Source organism: Vulpes vulpes, chromosome 9 (assembly GCF_048418805.1).
Source record: "Vulpes vulpes isolate BD-2025 chromosome 9, VulVul3, whole genome shotgun sequence".
In the NCBI taxonomy this organism is placed as follows: domain Eukaryota; kingdom Metazoa; phylum Chordata; class Mammalia; order Carnivora; family Canidae; genus Vulpes; species Vulpes vulpes.
This window is the reverse complement of record NC_132788.1, coordinates 99050395-99070060: the sequence shown is the minus strand read 5'-3', so window position 1 is coordinate 99070060 and position 19666 is coordinate 99050395. Positions and strand designations below refer to the sequence as shown.

The 19666-nt window shown below is 46.0% G+C and overlaps 1 protein-coding gene across 2 annotated transcripts; it reads right to left on the bottom strand.

Moving 5' to 3' along the window:
- Nucleotides 1-6653: 6653 nt before the first annotated feature.
- On the bottom strand, nt 6654-19659 carry SMIM7 (small integral membrane protein 7). Of its 2 annotated transcripts, XM_025989706.2 has the most exons (5): nt 18743-19659; nt 18619-18660; nt 17890-17942; nt 13592-13682; nt 6654-7771 (listed from the first exon to the last, which is right to left on the bottom strand). In XM_025989706.2, the coding sequence occupies exons 1-5, from the start codon at nt 18766-18768 to the stop codon at nt 7756-7758; spliced, it is 228 nt and encodes a 75-aa protein (XP_025845491.1). In that variant the 5' UTR covers nt 18769-19659; the 3' UTR covers nt 6654-7755. The 2 variants fall into 2 exon arrangements, with proteins under 2 accessions (XP_025845491.1, XP_025845490.1); XM_025989705.2 differs by lacking the exon at nt 13592-13682 and having other exon boundaries at nt 18743-18873.
- Nucleotides 19660-19666: the final 7 nt, after the last annotated feature.

Genomic DNA, 19666 nt, shown 5'->3' with positions numbered 1-19666 from the left:
TCTTTGTGTGTGTTTCTTCTTTTCTGACTACAAGGGTAACAGATGTTTGGTGCAGACAATCAGTCAAGTACAACAAAGAATAAGATTCAAAACCCACCGCCTGATAGGTACGCAGGAAATCACAGCACTGGTCTACCTTTTTGCGTGTTCATAGTTTTCCATAAGAAAGTTAAAGATGCAAAAAGAAGTCATACAGCCTGCAAGGCCTGGTCAGATGTGTGCTGCCTCTGGCTGTTTTCATGCTATGACAGCATAGTTGCACAGCTAAGCAAGAGACTGTGTGGTCCACAAAGCCAAAAGTATTTACTGTCTGGCCCTGTGTGAGGCCGAATAACGTCACCCCACCCCCAAAGATGTCCCAGTCCTAATCCTTGGAACCTGTAAATAAATGATGATACATGGCAAGAGAGAATTAAGGTTGCAGACAGAAGTAAGGGTGCTAATCAGCTGACCTTAAGATAGATTATTCTGGATGATCCCAGTTGGTGGGCCCAATGTAATCACAAGGGTCCTTAAGTGAGGAGGAAGGAACCAGAAGCAGAATCAGATATCAGGACAAAGACCTGAACAACCATTGCTGGCTTGGAAGGTGGAGGGAAGGGCCGCAGACTCAGAATGTGGACAGCCTCTAGAAATGGCAAAAAGCAAGGAAACAGATTATCCTCTAGAGCCTCCAGAAGAAACCAGCTCTGCCAGCACCTTGATTTTAGCCCAGTGAGACCCATTTTGGACTTCTGACCTCCAGAACCGTAAGGTCATCAATCTGTGTTATTCTAAGCCATGAAGTGTGGCCATTTGTCACAGCAGCCACTGGGCAACTCTTGCAGGTCCCTGACAAAGAAAGCCTTTTACACTCTCTTTTTTAGAGGCAGTGTTGCCCAATTAGAGGTTTCTGCCATGAAATGCACTTGAAATGTACTTGGGACTCAAGGGTTGGGGTCACAACAGCCCCACATGGGACTAGTGGCTACTGAACAGACAGCATCGTTAATCAAAGTGTGGTCCGGGGATCAGAAACATGGGCATCACCTGGGAGCTGACTGAAATGCAATACCGCAGCCTGTCCCCTTCCCCCCATCCCCCCACCCCCACCTGTTATGTCAAATTCACACTTTGCCAAGACCCCTCAGGGATTCATGAGGACACCAAAGCCTGAGACACTATGATCGAAGCCATCACTCCATTTCCACACAAATACTACACTAGGGAACATCAGGAGGCAAATCCCTCTGTATCAGTCATCAGGGTCAGCGTTCCTGGGCCATAGGGAGTTCTTCGAAGTTCTTAATGCCTTGAAACATATTATTAGCAAAAGACACGAACTCACAGCTACTGAATTTCTACTACAGGCAAACCTTTGACCATATGTCATGGACTGAACTGTGTCCCCTAAAATTCATGTTAAAGCTTTAATTCCCAAAGTGACCATATATGGATTTAAGGCCTTTAAGGAGGTAACTCGGGTTAACTGAGGTCATAGGGTGGGCCCTTGATCCAATACTATACAAAGGAAAGTTCATGCAAGCACACAGCAAGAAGGCAGCAGTCTGCAAGCCAAAGAGGAAGGCCTCACTAGGAACCAGACCTGCTGGAACCTTGATTGGACTCCCAGCCCCCAGAAACATAAGAAAATAAATGTCTGTTGTCCAAATCTCCCAGTCTGTGGCATTTGGTTATAATGATCCAAGCAGACTAAGGCACTATCTCATTTAAGCTTCACAAAACCCATCAAGGAGGTCTTTTAACAAAAGAAATGACAGCAACGAAAATACTACCATTTATTGAGTGTCCACCAAGTGTGAGGCAGGTTATAGGTACACATTAAAGCTCTCTCTCTCTCACTGTCCTCATATCATAGATGACGACATGGGGGTACAAAGATGCTACTTCACTGCCCCACATGACACTCTGTAAGGGACAGAGCCTGGGTCCGGCCCAGACCTCTACCTTGCTTTCTACCATAACCATCCTTTCCATGTTTTCCTCTGATTCACAGAATAAACTCTAATTAAATGCACTAAAGCTCTATTCCCCTTAAAAGAATTTCTACAACTCCCCCTAGCATACTCCATGCCTTGTGGCCCACATTTATCACTAACAGCTGTAACAATAATGTGAACTAAACACAGATGAACAGGATCCACCTATGTCTTTACAATAAAACAAAATAAAATAAAATGAAATACAATACAATACAATACAATACAATACTGGGGCACCTGGGTGGCTCAGTGGTTGAGTGTCTGCATTTAGCTCAGGGTGTGATCCCAGGATCCTGGGATCGAGTCCCACATCGGGCTCCCTGCGGGAAGCCTGCTTCTCCCTCTGCCTACATCTCTGCCTCTCTGTCTCTCTCATGAATAAATAAATAAAATCTTAAAAAAAAAAAAAAGAAAGAAAAATGTGGACTTTGAATTTCTAACTTGCTCTAGACCCCTCTGTTCAATTTCTCATGCAGGAATGCTCACTATTACCAAACTCTCATTTCCAGCAACTCTCAAGTGCCAGAGGGGCTCAAAGCGGATCAAGTACTTTTCTCTGTGCAATAATGGAAATCAAGAGAATGATGAAAACAAACCCCCAAGAAGAATTTATATCTTCCTTTAAAAAAGACCAGGCCTTTTGCTTTATACACAAACAGCGTACGTCTTTCATCAACATGGGAAAACATCGGGAGGCTTGTCAAATATTTCATAAACACAAATGTGGTTAAGGAGGAGATAATGAAACAGTTGAAATGAAAAGAAAATGCCTCACTAATGACAGCCTCGATGGCTTTTCAAATCTAACCACTTCAGAGAAGAGCCGATCTCATTATCACATTGTGTGGCTGGCGCGGAGGAGCTCTCACTCGGGAGAATCACAGGGAGCCCAGAAGAGATCTCTCCCCTAACTATCAAGAGAAATAAAATTATGTTTTGGTCTATTAAGCATACGCTTGAAAATGGCTGGCTCAATTTTCAGCAAATTCAAATGTGTTTATTAAAATCTAGACCACATGGGATCCCTGGGTGGCGCAGCGGTTTAGCGCCTGCCTTTGGCCCAGGGCGCGATCCTGGAGACCCGGGATCGAATCCCACGTCGGGCTCCCGGTGCATGGAGCCTGCTTCTCCCTCTGCCTGTGTCTCTGCCTCTCTCTCTCTCTCTCTGTGACTTCTCTGTGACTATCATAAATAATAAAATTTAAAAAAAAATAAAAAAATAAAATAAAATAAAATCTAGACCACAAAGTATGTCGATAACTCCACTTGAGTGGCTCTGGGGGGAAAGGGCACCTCGAGATTCTCTATTGTCCCCTAGCTCAGAGGTCAGCAAATGTATCACATAAATGGGCCAGGAAGACAGTATTTTCAGCTCCATCTGCCAGATGGTCTCTGTCACAATTCTGCCATTATATCAAGAAGGAACTAAAGCAGCCTTAGACAACACATTCGAAGGAGTGTGGCTGGGTGCCAATAAAACTTTATTTACAAAAACAGGTGGCTGGCCAGGCTCTGCATGGGAACCATAGTTTCTGACTTCTGCTCTAGAACAACTGAAAGTGAAGTGCAATGAGAAACCCACCAAAGAAAGGACATGTTCCACCTCTCAAGATGCCAAAGTGGAAGAAACGAAAGGGGGTTTCCAACATGAATCCCAAAGGAAAGGTGTGGCCAACTGCGGCCTTGTTTTCATTCTCAACATGCAGCTTCTCACTTGGCCATGACTCCATGTAACATGCTCCTGGGCAAGTAGCAGTGGGTATTTATTACATAGATGGTGGTTAAGGTCCCTAATCAAGACCAAGGTGGAAAGCCAACTGGTGTGATATCAACTGCAGTCGCTTGCACAAAGAAAGTTATCTGGATGAAGCCTGAAAAATCGCGTCCTTATTAACAGGTTAAAACCAACTGAAGTAGCCTAATACCACTCCCAGTCAAAGCTGATGGGGATTTAGAACCCAGTTCTTATATATATGAAGGTACATATGTATGAACAAATGAACAAGGAAGATGCAAAGCGTCCAAGATGCATTTTTCTTTGGAGTTCTTAACCCAAAGCTGTCAAGACAGATCTCTTTTTAAAAGTGACCTTAAGGGTCAATTAAGGGGTGCCTGGATGGCTCAATAAGCACCCGACTTCAGCTCAAGTGGCAATCTTGGGGCCCTGTGATCAAGCCCCACATCGGGCTCCAACCTCAGTGGAGAGTCTGTTTCTCCCTCTCCTTTTGCTATGCACACACTCTAATAAATAAATAAAATCTTAAAAAAAAAAAAGGTGACCCCCCAGAATTCATTCAGGATGATACTGAGATGGTCATCACAGTGTTATTTATAATAGATAAAAACTTGAGACAACTCAAGTAAGTCTCCATTGGCTGGGACAAGTTAAAGCAATTATGTCACGTCATTATAAAGACTTATTTGCAGTTATTAAGAACGGTAATTGTAGGAAAAAATATAGAAATGTATTCTCAGGTGACAAAAGCAGGCTAAAGATACAAAGATACAATTTATGTAACAAAAATGTGTGCACCATACCCAAGGCACATGCAGAGAGAAAGAGCCAGAAGGATGTGTACCTTGAGTGATGAGGGAAGGTGGGGAAGGTGATTATCGGTGGTTTTATTCCTTAGAGGAAGGCTGTATTTTACAATTGTGTCTACAACGAACATGCATTGGTAGTAAGTAAGAAACCTGAACATAACACAAAACAGAAGCCACTGAAGCTCCAGTGGTGGAACACAATGGTGTGGCCTCCCTAGGTTCTGCAGAAGCACCAGTGAAGGGAGCCAACAAAGATCACAATAATAATCACAATGGCATTTATAACAGTGGGCAAAGTACAAGTTCAAAGCACATACAAGAGGACAGGCAAGAGGGCCAAGGTCAAAGAGAGATTTACTGACACCGTGAGGTAATTAAAACCCAGCACCATGAAGCCTGTCTGGCAGCCCAGAAAATATGAAGGAAATGACGCTGAAATGAACACAGTAGACCCTACACCACCTTATCTCCTATCAAGCCACGCCGTATCCAGGCATACCTCACTTCATTGCACTTCACAGACACTGTGTTTTCTACAACCTGAAGGTTTGCTGTCACCGGTCTCTTGGCCCCATATTTCCAGCAGCATCTGGTCGCTTTGTGTCCGTGTCACATTTCGCTAATTCTCACAACATTCCAAACTTTTTCATCATTACCGTATTTGCTTTGGTGATCCATGATCACTGATTACAATGCACGGAAAGCTCAGATAGCAATTAGCATTTTTTGGCAATAAAATATTTTTTAATTGAGGTAAGCACGCTGGTTTTTTGGATGTGATGCTACAGCACACTTAAGAGGCCACAGTGTAGTGTAAACATAAACGTGTCGACATTTTATATGCACCGGGAAGCCAAAAAACTCATTTAACTTGCTTTATTGCAATTATTCGCTATATTGGGGCAGTCTGGAACTGAACCTGCAATATCTCCAAGGTATGCCTGAATATCGATACATGTAATGAAAATGCTAGAAAGGAAACAGGAAGACAGGAGAAGGTTTTCCATGCTGGAAAGCTGTTTCTAATGCTTTTAAACGATGTCACATCCCTTTGACGGTGTGTGTGCAGACTGCATGCACGAATGCAGGTGAGAGTACAGAAGATGCTGGCAGTGAGGACACCCAGGTTTTGAGTTGCTTTCTGGGTGCCAGGTGCTCAATCAGTCGGCCCACTTCTGAGGTGCTGACCCTTACAACGACCCCTGGCAGATGGGACTTCCAGACCCATTTCGGAAACTGAAAACTGAGGCAGGGATTGGGGAAGCAAGCAGCCAAGGTCCCACTGGCAAGGAGCAGAGATGGGACTTGAACCCAGGTCTAACTGGCCCAGAACGTGAGCACTTAAATGTTGGGCAACAGTACGCACCCAAAACTCAAACTTTGATAACCTTCAATGTGAACCAGGGTTCTTAAAAAGCTTCCTAAAGATGAACATCCAGGAGATGCAACTTTTAAAATGGACAGCAGCCTCCAAAGCTACACTGCTTGCAGTAGCTTAACAACGAGGTAACAGTTCTCTGGGAAAAAATACAACTATTGAAACAAAATCTCAATGACAGCATTCTCTTCTCAGAGCATGATTCATCCCCATAACTACAAATGCCTCCCCTCATTGAAACCTCAGCAGCAGTCTGAATAAGGCAGCGAGGTTTCCTCGGTTTCCTCGCACCATTGACACAGCTGGAGGGATGACCAGCCCAGATCTCGGCACGCCTGTTCTTGCTGACAAGGACACAGGCCCAGATGAAGCTCGATTCAACAGCTACGTTCCCTGATACTGACAAACTGTAGGCCAGGGTTTGACAAGGGAATTAAATTATAGGAGCACTGGAGCAGAATAATGTCAGCTAAGCAGCAGTAAAAGTGGATTTGACCCTGGTCTAGCAAAACCCTACTGTTCTCATTGGCTCTTTCAGTACTTCTAAAAGCACATTTGCCCAATTCTGGCCTGACATTTTTTAAGGAAAATCCAAAAGGGGGAAATCTAACAGTGCCTCTTTTCTCACTTTTTTGACAGCCTCCAAAATGATTCCTCAGCGTTTCCCAAAGGGTAATTCAAAACAACTCCAGTTGGAAGTCAACTAACTTCTTGGTTAAAAAAAAAAAAAAAAAAGTATAAACAAAAGATCCTTTTTAGAAATGAGTTTTATTTTCAATGCTGAGTTCTGAAAGTCTGTAGATTTACTTCTTCCTCCCACCAGGTTTACCTACAAATCAGGATTTCAAAAACCACAACAAACAAATGAAACACTGTAGGGTCTGGATGTCGACCACCAGCTTTTCATTTTGGCGCTAAAGGACCTGCCTTTCAAAGAAGCTTCTGTCCAAAATGCTGTATTTCCTCGAATGAGGCTCACTGCTCTTCAATCTTGAAATCACTCACTTGAAAAGAAGACCCCAAGTTTCAAGCTTTCAGAACTGGGTCCCAGTATTACCACGTATGTCACTCTCATTCCAGAAACTATACAATTAGCGGCCCCAAGAGTTACTTTAACAGAAGGGCTTTAAGGCAAGGCAAAGTTTCTCCTAAAACCCACATCTGTGCCTGCCAACTATTCTGTACCTCTCTTCCATGGGAATCAGTAATACTTTACCCTTTAAGTCCTGGGGATGACCTCAGTGACACTCAGTGGCCGAGCAGAGCCCATTGAGACAGGAAAGGAATCTGGACATAGGCCCAGAAACAATGAACCCGCTTGTTATTCCTAAACATAGTCCAATAAAGAGGCTGCATCAATCTTAAAAGCCAACCTTTCTGTTTCAGATCCCTGGATAAAAATTATTTTGAAAAATCTGTATAACTGGAACCAAAAAGGATGGTTATTAAAAATAAAGCAAGAAACATCCAGAAATGAGTTTCTCGTAGAAGGCTGGTAGAAGAGGAATTTCAATCTAAAAAAACAATCAAGACACGTTCTTTTGTCTGTGGGGAATGCAATGTTATCACATCCCCTTCCATAAGCCCTCCTAAAACTCCTTAAGTAGACAGCATTTCAACGCAGAGACCAAAGTGAAAATATCTTTGAAAAGAAAACAATGACGTGGCTGGGAAGCCGTGTGCAGCTTGGCAAACATTTTTCCACCCACCAAGAACTTGGGCTTTCTGGGAAGTTCGCTGGTTTTCCGGTCAAAACCATTCTTGAAGTCGTCAGGAACGGAGGAAGGGAGATTCAGCATCTGGGAAGGTGGTTCCTGGTTCCTGGTTCCCAGGAAGGTGTGTATCTGGGGCTCAGGAGCCAAACAGCCTGGAAAAGTCAGAGGGCAGAAATGGCCATGAGGATGGAAAGGATGGAAAGCTCTAGCTAGGAAAACACTTTCAGAAAATATTTTATGTCACTATTTTTAAGATTATTTTATATTGTTTATTGATTTTATAAGTAAATTTTCTGTTACACAACATGAATATACTTAACTCTACCAAAAAGTATATTTTATTTTATTTTAACTAGGCTCCACACCCAGCATGGAGACCAACACAGGGCTTGAACTCACAACCCTGAGATCAAGACCTGAGCTGATATTAAGTGTCAGGGCTGAACTGACTGAGCCACCCAGGCATCCCAACATGGTACGTTTTAAAAAGAAAAAAGCTATTTAAGAAAGTATCTCCTTCATCAGGATCTATAATATTTTATTTTAGCCCATTCTTTATTACTGTAAGTCAGTGATGACTTTCATAAATTGAAAAAAAAAAAAAGTATTTTTGAGTAAACAGGTGATTACAGTTAACTCTATTCAGTGAAGAAAATCTGAATAGGAAAGGCCTGAAGAGGGGTGTGTGTGTGAAGATAACAGAGTTCCTACATATATATATATATATATATATATATATATATATATCTTTGAAACATTTCTTTAAATCTAAACTCTTTCCAAGATAAAAAGGCCTTTTGAAAAAAGAACAACAGATGGTCAGATGGTACAGGATCACCACATCAAAAGAATGAAGTTGGATCCCTACCTCACACCATATGTAAAAAATTACCTCAAAGTATATTATAGACCTAACGAGTAAAATTAAAAGTATAAAACTTTTTTTTAAAGATTTTATTTATTTATTCAAGAGACACAGAGAGAGAGAGAGGCAGACACATAGGCAGAGGGAGAAGCAGGTTCCATGTAGGGAGCCCGATGTGGGACTCGATCCCCTGACCCCAGGATCACGACCTGAGTTGAAGGCTCAACCACTGAGCCACCCAGGGACCCCAAAATAATAAAACTCTTAAAACAAAACTTAGTCCTGTATCTTCATGACCTTGGTTTGGGCAACGATTTTTAGCTACAACACAAAAAGCACAAATGATGAAATGACAGAAATAGATTAGAATTTATTAAAATTAAGTATTTTTGCACTTCAAAGGACATCATCGAGAAAGTAAAAAAGACAACCCAGAGAATGGGAGAAAATACTTGCAAATCATGTATCTGGTAAGGAACTGGTTTCTAGACTATATATAAAAAAAAAACTTATAACTCAGTTATAACCCAATTTAAAAATGGACAAAGGACTTATATGACATTTTTCCGAAGAAGATATAGAAATGACCAATATAAACACATGAAGAGAGGCTCGATGTCATTAGCCATTGGGGAAATGCTAATCAACCTTCACATCCACTAGGATGGCTCTAATCAAAAATAATGACAATAATGACAATAGGGGATCCCTGGATGGCTCAGCGGTTTAGTGCCTGCCTTCAGCCCAGGGCGTGATCCTGGGGTCCCTGGATTGAGTCCCACATCGGGTTCCCTGCATGAAGCCTGCTTCTCCCTCTGCCTGTGTCTCTGCCTCTCTGTCTCTCATGAATAAATAAATAAAATCCTTAAAAAAAAAAATATTGACAATAACAAGCGTTGGCAAGGACGTGGGGGAAATTGGAACCATCATACACTACTGGTGGGAAGGCAAATTGCTGCAGCTACTTTTAAAAACTACTCTGGCAGAACCTCAAAAGGACAAATACAGAGTTACCATATGACCCAGCAATTTCACTCCTGGGTATAGAGCAAAGAAAACTGAAACCTTAAGTTTGCACTAAAACTTGTACACAAGTATTTGTATCAGCAATGCTCATAAACAGCCAAAAAAATGGAAACATCCCAGATATCCATCAACTGATGAGAGGATAAACAAGCTGTGGCACAGACATACAATGGACTATTCTTCAGCCACAGAAAGGAATGCAGTGCTGACACACGCTACAACACGCTGGAACCTTTAAGACATCACACTGCATGAGAGAAGCCAGACACAAAAGGGACCATATATCGTTACAATTCCATTTACATGAAATACCCAGAACTAGCAAATCCAAAAGGACAGAAAGTAGATTAAGTGATTACCAGGAACTGGAGGGAAGAACGGGCAGTTACTGCTTAATGGGTCTGAGGTTTCCCTTTGGGGTGATGAAAATGTCTAGAACTGGATTATGCCAGGGGTTTCAAAACCCCATGAATATACTACAAAACTCTGAACTGTAAAGACCGACTTCCACTTTTTACTTATTAATCATTCTCCGTGGTTTGACACACTCATTTTTCTCCCTGTCTTCCCACCCAGCATTTTATCATGAAGATTTTAACATATGGAAGAGTTAAAAGAATAGTTCAGTGAACACTCGCATATATACCACCTCAATTCTACAATCAACACTGCTTTACTGGAGCACCTGGGTGGGTTAGTTAGTTGAGCCTCTGACTTGATTTCGGCTCAGGCCATGACCTCAGAGTCATAAGATGGAGCCGCACATCAAGCTCCAGGCTCAGCAGGGAGTTGGCTTGGGGTTCTCTCTCTTGAATTAAAAAACAGCAACAAAAAAAACTTTCCTTGGGGTGCCTGGGTGGCTCAGTCAGTTAAATATCTGCCTTTGGCTTGGGTCATGATTTCAGGGTGCTTGGATCGAGTCCCATGTCAAGCTCCCTGCTCAGCGGGGAGTCCGCTTCTCCCTCTACTCCTCCTCCGGCCCATGCTCTCATTCTCTCAAATAAATAAATTCAAATAAATAAATAAATAAATAATAATTCTGCTTTACAGCATACCTATTCATTTATCTACCTTATTTTTGATGCATTTCATACTTAAGTTGCAGATATCAATATTCTCAGTTCCTAAGCACTCAGGCACGTTTCTCTCCAAATTTCATGTTTTTCAGGACTTTTAAAAATTTCCAAAGTAGCTCAGCTCAAACAATATAAAAGTGGGCGCAGGGAACCACGAACCATCCTCTCAGGCCCTGTTAATCTCTTCTCCAATCTGAGCACAGTCATTTCTGTGGACAGCCTGGAGTAGATGCTTCCAACTCCCTGGCTGGAAGGGTTTTCTCCACAGACTTCAGGCATGTATTCAATGTTTGCTATATGCAAATCACAACTGAGCTCAGAGTGTGCATATAAGTGACAGGCAGCCTTCTTTGCCTGCAAAACATTGCCCCCCATGTAGACAGAACTTTCAGCACATCATCAGTGATAGTGCCGTGACAGCTGCTTGGATGGGCATCCTTTTGAGTTACCTGACTCTTCCCGCGTTCTTGGACATTTAGGTGATTTCCAGGTGTTTTTTTTTTTTTTTAAGATTTCATTTATTTATTCATGAGAGACACAGAAAGAGAGAGAGAGAGACAGAGAGAGAGAGAGACAGAGACATAGGCAGAAGGAGAAGCAGGCTCCATGCAGGGAGCCTGATGCAGGACTGGATCCCAGGACTCCAGGATCACGACCTGGGCTGAAGGCAGGCGCTCAACTCCTGAGCCACCTAAGTGTCCCCGGTGATTTCCAGTTTTCTAATATCCTGGGAAAGCTACTCACTGCCTCCCTGACAGACCTTTTTCTGAAGAGGATCTTCCCTCACTTGTGGCCCCTACTGAAAGAGGTGGCCTAGGTCAGGGGTCGGCAAAAAGCCACAGGATGAGGAGTTTGGGCTTTGTAGGCCTAGCAGTTTCTGTCACATGGCTTCAAACCCCTCTGCTGTAGTGTGCAAGCAGTCACAGAAATAGGTGTGGCTGTATGACAATAAAACTTCATTCATGAAAACAGGAAACAGACTAGATATGGCCCATGGGCTGTGGTTTGCTGACTTGACCTAAGTGATTATGCTGGAATCAGGATAACCCCAATCTAACTGGACCTGAGTCACACCTAGCTAGGTCAATCAGGCTCTGCTCTCAGGAAGCAAAATCAGGACACCGGGCTACAGACAAAGATAGCCTTGGGCTGAGCTAGGAGGTCACAGAGCCTAAGGTGACCATCTTGGTCACAGGCCAGCAAATGAACAGTAAAGGGAGCTAGCTGGGCGAGAGGATGATGAAGCTGATGGACAGAAAAGAATGATGAAAACACGGTGTTCTTCTCTGGCCCCAGGACCTTTGCACATGCTATCATGCCTCTCTGGCTCTGCAAATGGCAAGGCTTTTACATGTTTTTTAGGTTTTGATTGATTAATTGATTGAAAGATTTTATTTATTTACTCATGAGAGACAGAGAGAGAGGCAGAGACACAGGCAGAGGGAGAAAGAGGCTCCATGCAGGGAGCCTGACATGGGACTCAATCCCGGGCCCCCAGGATCACGGCCTGGGCTGAAGGCAGCGCTAAACCGCTGAGCCACCCAGGCTGCCCAGGTTTCTATCTAAATAGCACTTCTCTGTGAGCCTCTTCCTGACCATCTCCTAAATTGAGAACCTCCCATTCACCTCATTAGTGATTTTTTCCCTATTTATTTTTCTGTCCCTGTCCCATCTATTATACTGTGCATTCGCTGATGGCAGGAACTATGCCTATCTTGGTCTCAGCTATAAGCCCAAGGCACAGCCCACGCTGAATAGTTGTAAATAAATGAAGGGAGGAAAGCACAGGTGGGAACCTGGAAAGACCAAAGCTGGAAGAGCACCACCTGACACTGTCCTACTTCCTGTGAATCCTTTTTTTTTTTTTTTTTTTCCTTCTTCCTGTGAATCCTAATGATACTCCCTATCATGTGCAAATTCCCTGATTTCTTCACAAGCCCTCTTTGTACCCGGGCAGGCCTCATATGAGCTCCCGAAAAGGGCTTCTCTGGGCATACATCACGGTCCTCATTCTGGGCTCTAAAACACTTTCCGTAGCCCAGTGAAACCCCTAAGTCCTGGGACACCTGGGTGGCTAAGTGACTGAACATCTGCCTTAAGCTCAGGGTGTGATCCCGGGTCCAGGGATGGAGTCCCACATCAAGCTCCCTGCATGGAGCCTGCTTCTCCCTCTGCCTATGTCTCTGTCTCTCTCTCTGTGTCTCATGAATAAATAAATGACATCTTTAAAAAAAAAAAAAATCTCCCAAGTCCAGGAATCATCTCAAACAGCCACTGGGCTGGCACAAGGATCACCCAGCAACCCCAAATTCAGCATCTCAATTACTCGGGAGAGCTGACTTTTCATTCTCTTCCTCTTTATGACAAGAATGGGACCAGCCCAACATGATTAGCCCAAGTGATTGCCAGATTCTCCTACTGTTTTTCCCCTGAGTCTGCTTAACACTACTGTGTCTCACAATTCGTTATCAGCAGCATTAAAATTAAGGCTCTGACTGTGGAAGGAAAACCAATCCAATTCGATTTTTTTAAGCCTAATGAGGAAATGGAAAATGGGCATGAAAACAGATTTTAAAAAGTCTGAATAAATACACTTCTGCTGGCTACTGGCAGGGTAGAAGCAGGACCCAGCAGCACAGTGGCCATTAAGCCACATTTTCCACCTTGGCAGATACCAAGTATAGGCTAAACACAGCAGAGCTGGCAAGAGGTGGACAGGGCCATGGGCTCAAGGGAAGGCATCTCTTGGCAGCCTCTGCTAGGTGCCAGGAACAGCCAGGACTCAGAGAACACCGTGTTCCAATCAAAGCTCCAGCCTAGACCACAGTGACACGGTTTAACCTTTGCAGACCCTGCTCCCCTCTCTAGCTCGGAGAGTTCTTATTTTGAAAGCAGAAAGCGTGACTCCAAAATGAAGATAGGCCAGAGAACGACCAGGTAGTGGGTCACCCTGGAGAACAACACGGAGGGTTGGGACACAAAGGGGACAGGTAGGCTGGACTTACACGATCATGCAGAACATCATGAAGACATTCCACAGGGCGATGAAGATTCGGAAGTATCTGAGGCTCAGTAAGAATTCCCGGATGTTGTCACCTGGAAAGTCAGAACGCGTTTTTACAAGCCCTGCTGACATTTCTGCTGAGACGGCTGCAGTGTGTTTCTGCAGTGTCTGCCTGCCCTGATCCCACTGACCCACATTCTGGGGGCAGCATAGCTTTTCCTGTGGGTCACCTCTGCTCCCCAAACCTTGGCCCTTTGGCAGGAGCTGCCACTAACCAGCCCCTGAGAGCCCCCAGCCTCTGACTGCCTCAGGGAGGAGCATGTCTGCCCAATAAGAGTCAATCCTAGGACTTTTGTCTCAACTACTGGGAAAGAGGAACTTGCTTTCTATCATCCTTTCTGGGCTAGGAAGATGTAAGCCCAGTCTTTCAGGGCAGAGGTTGGCAAACAATGGCCCGTGAGCCAAAGCCTGCCCTTACCACCTACTTTTGTATGGCCCATTAGCTAAGAACGTTTTTAACACTTTTTAACGGTTAAAAAGAAAACCAACACAGTATCTTGTGAGACACAGAAATTACATGAAATTCATATTTCAGTGTCTACTAATAAAGCTTTATCAAAATACATCTATGCCTGCTTATTTTTATACAGGTATACCTCGGAGATACTGTGGGTTCAGTTCCAGAACACTGCAATAAAGCAAGTCAAATGAATTTTCTTGTTTCCCAGTGCATATAAAGGTTGTGTTTACATGTTTACACTACACTATAGTCTATTAAGTGTGTGGTAGCATCATGTCTAAAAAATAACGTAGATACGTTAATTACAAAAATACCGCTAACAAATGCTAACCTGAGCTTTCAGCAAGTCGTAATCACTGATCACAGATTACCATAACAAATACAATGATAATGAAAAAGTTTGAAAAAATTGCGAGAATTACCGAAATGTGACAAATGGGTACACGAAGTGGGCAAATGCTATTGGAAAAATTGTGCCAACAGACCTGCTCACAGGGTGGCCACAAACCTTCAGTTTGTAAAACTACAGTATCTGCAAAACATGATAAAGAAACACAATAAGGGGCACCTGGGTGGCTCAGCGGTTGAGCATCTGCCTTTGGCTCAGGGCGTGATCCTGGGATCCAGGATCGAGTCCCACATTGGGCTCCTTGCAGGAGGCCTGCTTCTCCCTCTGCCTATGTCTCTGTCTGTCTCTCTCATGAATAAATAAATAAAATATTTTCTTGAAAAAAGAAACAAACACAATAAAACAAGGTATGCCTCTCTTTCGCATGACTGCTTTCAAGGAACAGAGTTGAAATGCTGCACCAAGAATGTGTGACCCACAAAGCCTAAAATGTTTACGATCTGAGACCTTAACAGAAAATTGTGCCCAGGGCAGCCCAGGTGGCTCAGCAGTTTAGCGCCGCCTTAGCCAGTGCGTGATCCTGGAGACCCAGAATCGAGTCCTGCATCGGGCTCCCCGCATGGAGCCTGCTTCTCTCTGCGTCTCTCTCTCTCTGTCATAAATAAATAAAATCTTAAAAAAAAAAAGAAAAGAAAGAAAATTGTGCCAAGCCCTGCTCTAGGGTCATCTTTTGTCAACACAAGCCAGACTGATAGTAAAATCAACCCAGAAGGAAAGAGAGAGCTGGAGAGGGTCATGCAGGAGAGCTGATTTAAGGCCTCAGTCTGGGTGGTGCCTGAAAACAGTTCTACCCTTGGAGGTTTCAATTTTCTTTAACCACTTTGGGCTGGGTTTTTGGTGTTGGCACTGAAAAAGCATACTAATTCAGGCAAGTAAAAGCGGAGTTCTGCTTTGATGATGACTTACACTAGTCCCCCCAATGCCACAGAACAGAACCCATTCCAAGGGGAGGCAGTTTAGTACGTTAAGATTCTAGAGGCGTGGGTTCCAGAACCTTCCTCCAGGGTTTTAAGTCAATCATCCTCCCTCTCTAATCCTCCAGAATGAAATAAATGGGTCCAGGTGGGGTAACCCACAAGGGTGCCACCCAAAGCATCATCTATAGACCAGGGCTGCCCAGTAAGTACAGAATACCAGGCAGGAGCTCAGAAATTTACACAGCCACCTGGCACCGCAGCACCATCCAATACACGATGAGCAAACAGTTTAGACGAGTCCGGTATTATTCAACCCACTGGGATTGCCACGTGCAGCCCAGCCCAAACTGCAAATGTCAAACACAGGTCCATCCCCAGGATGTCTGAGAGGCACTGCTTGCGAGGCCCTTCTCTGGGCCCAGCATCACAAAAACAGGCTCTCCTGCCATCAACAGATGCTAATTGAAGGCCACTTGTTCTGGGCAATAGCCAACCTCAGGGGACACAGGGAGGAACAAAGGAAAAAGATAGGTATCCTTGCCCTAAGAAGATCACACGCAGGAAAAATGCTAAACAAGAAATCACACACCTGATTATTCACCATACCAGGTGCCATGGGAGCATACAATGGCAGGGGAGGGGGCATTCCAACCTAACCTATGTCGGGGAGCGAGGGTCAGAAAACTTCGACGAAGCGCATAAGCTCCAGCCTTAAACACCGGCAGGAGTTTCCTGCCCTCCCACACAGGTGACCTTGCTCAGTCCTTAGCCTATAACATACACCAGCCTCCTCCTGTGTAAATGGAGGTGACAAGCCACTAGGAATCATGGTGCCTAGCACACAGACGGCTCTCAACAAATGTAGCCACTACGATATCAGGGGTGAGGCAGGCACAGGGAGAGGCACATCCTCCACAGTGGCAGCAGCAAGCACAGAGGACTGGCTGGAAGGAACATGCAGAGAGCCCCTGATCAGAGAGAAGTCACTGTTGTGACCATCCTGATCACTGACATTCTCACTACCATCAGGTCCTTCTACTTTCCCACCCACCCCAGCTCCACTTTAGATCTCTAGACCACCACCCCAGGAGTTGGTACAATACCTTCCACACAATGGGCAACCAATATATACACCTGCTGAATGAAACACATGAACCAAAGAATGAATGGATGGATGGTCTAGTGACTGAGACCACCTCTGGGGACAGAAAAACCCAGATTGAAGCACGACACAGTCACTGATTTCCTACATGGCCACAAGCAAGTCAAGCCACAACCCTGAACCTCAGTTTCCTATCTAAAAGGGATAGAGGTGGAGTGACACACCCACAGGAAGCACCTGGCAAGGCAGCCACCACCAACTAGGCACCCAATGAAAGGGAGTGGTCAGATCGTCATCAAATTCACTGCGCCTTTGGGTTCCTATCGCGTTCATGACACACTCCATCATGGCACCCATGGCTGCAATGCCACCCCCCTCAGGGGGACTTCCCTCCACACACCGCAGCTGGAGCAGCAATCCCAACACTATGCTCACCTAACATCACCTCCATCACCATTGGTTCCTTGTTTAGGAACTGCATGTCCCACCCCAGAGTAGTATAACCCACAAGGCAGGAATTTCATCTGTCTTATTCCCTGCCGTGTCCCCAGCATCCAGCACAGTGGCCAGCATGTGGCAAGTATTCAGTAAATGCTTGGTGAATTAATAAATGCATGGACACAAGAGTCATGTGCAGGTCCCACTAGGTTTCAAAGAGTTACATGAATAAATTCGGCAGAAAGTGTAAATTTCAGGGCCTCCAGGACAGGTGAGATGATATAAAGATGAGGGGGTTGGGGCTGGGAGGAAGTAGAGGCCACAGACCCTGCCTCACTGGGGTCCTGTTTTTCTCAACTTGATCCAAGGGTGCCAAGAGGTTGCTTGAACCCTGAGCTATTAGGATGTTCAGATTTTTCTTGATAAATCAGACATCTGAATCCTTACATGACATCTGATTTATCTGGAAGCTAATGTTGGCACCTAATTTAAAAAGAACAGGTCTGCAGCACTCTGAAAGAACAGGTACCTGCTCATTCATTCATTCATGCTGGAGGATAGGCACCTCAAGGACACAGGAATGGGCCAAAGCAAGCAAGATCAAGTGTGAGGGGCAAATACAGCATACGTAAAGGAAAATCACAACTGCAGATGATAGCATGTGTAAAAGAAAATTATAACTGCAAGAAGTTAGAGGAGCTACCCAGGGAGCTCTGATAGGAGAAAGAAGAGGGTGATAGAAGTGAACAGAAGGAACAGCACATCATTAGGCCCATCTCGCTCTCTCTCCCTCTCACAAACGCACACACATACACACAGACACAACTGAAAAGAAAACTAAGGTAGGGCTTGGTGAGAAAAAATTGTCCTCTCTCCAATGGACCAATGTCAGAGTCCAGAAAGGAGGCCTTACCTGTGCTGGGCTCCCTTGACTCCTCCCCAAAGCCCTGCGTGTCCTTCTTTTTCCTACAAAGAGGAACAGACAGTGTCCACTTTCGGTGGGACATAAAGTCCACTCAGTCCCCTAGCCCTGAAGGCCTCAAACACTCAATTGCAGCTCTAGCCCTGCAGCTGACTTGCTCTGTGACCTCGGGTGGTTCAATGCCCCTTTCTGGGCCATCAACTACCCATCAATCACAGGGCTGCAGCCACCAGGGTCGAGAGGTTGGTCCGTGGGTACAGAATAGGGCTAAGAAATTGGGGGGGAGGGCAGCCCGGATGGCTCAGCGGTTTAGCGCTGCCTTCAGTCCAGGGCGTGATCCTGGAGACCGGGGATCGAGTCCCATGTCGGGCTCCCTGCGTGGAGCCTGCTTCTCCCTCTGCCTGTGTCTCTGCCTCTCTCTCTGTGTCTCTCATGAGTAAATAAATAAAATCTTAAAAAAAAAAAAGAAAGAAATTGAGGGAGAGAGAGAGGAAGGGCCAGAGGCTCTCCAGGATGCGGGAAGAGAGATCCCCGAGAAACTGGAGCCTTGCTTTCAAGTCACCGTGGAGCAAAAGGTCACAGGAGGACCAGGCTGGGGGCGTGGCCAGAGGGCTGGCTGGGGCTGGGGGCGTGGCCTGCAGCGCGGGGCGGGCTCACGCTCGCGGGGGGCGGGGCCACGGGGCCCCTGGGTGGAGCCGCGATCCAAAGCGGCCTACTCACAGCTTAAAGTTGAGCACCGCCCCTGCGTTCATCAGCAGCGTCCTGCAAAGGGAGAATGAGGTTACCTGGACCGCCCCTCGTCCCTCTCACCCTTCTTACCCCAGCCTCTGGCCTCCCTAATTACCCGAACAGCAGGATGTCCCCGATCATCGTTACGGCCGAAGCGTCCGTCAGAACCGGAAGCGGAAGTCCCGGAGGGGGCGGAGAGAAAGGCAAGAGCCGACCAATCTCGAAGCCGCGCTGGCGAGGACTGGTCCAATCGAAGGCCAAGGCAGGCAGGGTCCCGCCCCCCGCAGGCCCAGGCCCCTTTAGGAAAGAACGAGCGCCCCTGCTCGCTGGGGAGGCCTCGAGGGTAGCGAAGAAGGGGCGGGGCGGGAGCGTGACGTCACCCGGGAGCGTTGGTCATCCGGGGCGGGATTGGGTTACGCGCTGGAGGCGTGCCGCGCAGGCGCGTGGCCCCGGCGCGCTGGAGAATTAGCGCCGTAACTATTCCTTCTGGGCTGGGGTCTCCCGCTCGGCTTCCGGAGGAACCCGGCCTCCTGACCGCTGAGCGGCACTGGGGAATGAATGGGTCCTGATGCAGGGGGCTGCCCGGGCAGGATTCCCGCGGGGGGAGCTTCCTCCTGGGCCCGGGGGGAGGCAGGGATCCCCACTAGGCTGGAGCTACTGGGGGCGGAGGTCCGACCGAGCTGTCCCTTCGGAGAATCGGGATCCCGGTGGGGGATGGAGGTCATGACTTACGGAGCCCCACAGAGGACTAGCGTCATGACAGCTCCGTAAAGGGCGGGGGTCTTGACCCTCTAGGGCACGGGAAGATGGGGTTCGCAACTGGCCGGGACCCACAGAGGATGCAGGTCGCGATCCAAGGGCTCCTAAGGAGTCCTGACTGATCCATCCCTCCTGCGTGGGCTCCATGAGGGCAGGACCCCCCAATGGGCAGCCAGCCTGTCCAGATCACACCATGGGGACCCCTACACCCTGCCTTGCTGGGCTGACGAGGGTCGTGATGGCCCGAGGGACGGAGTCTGGGACACCGACTGGGCTTTTG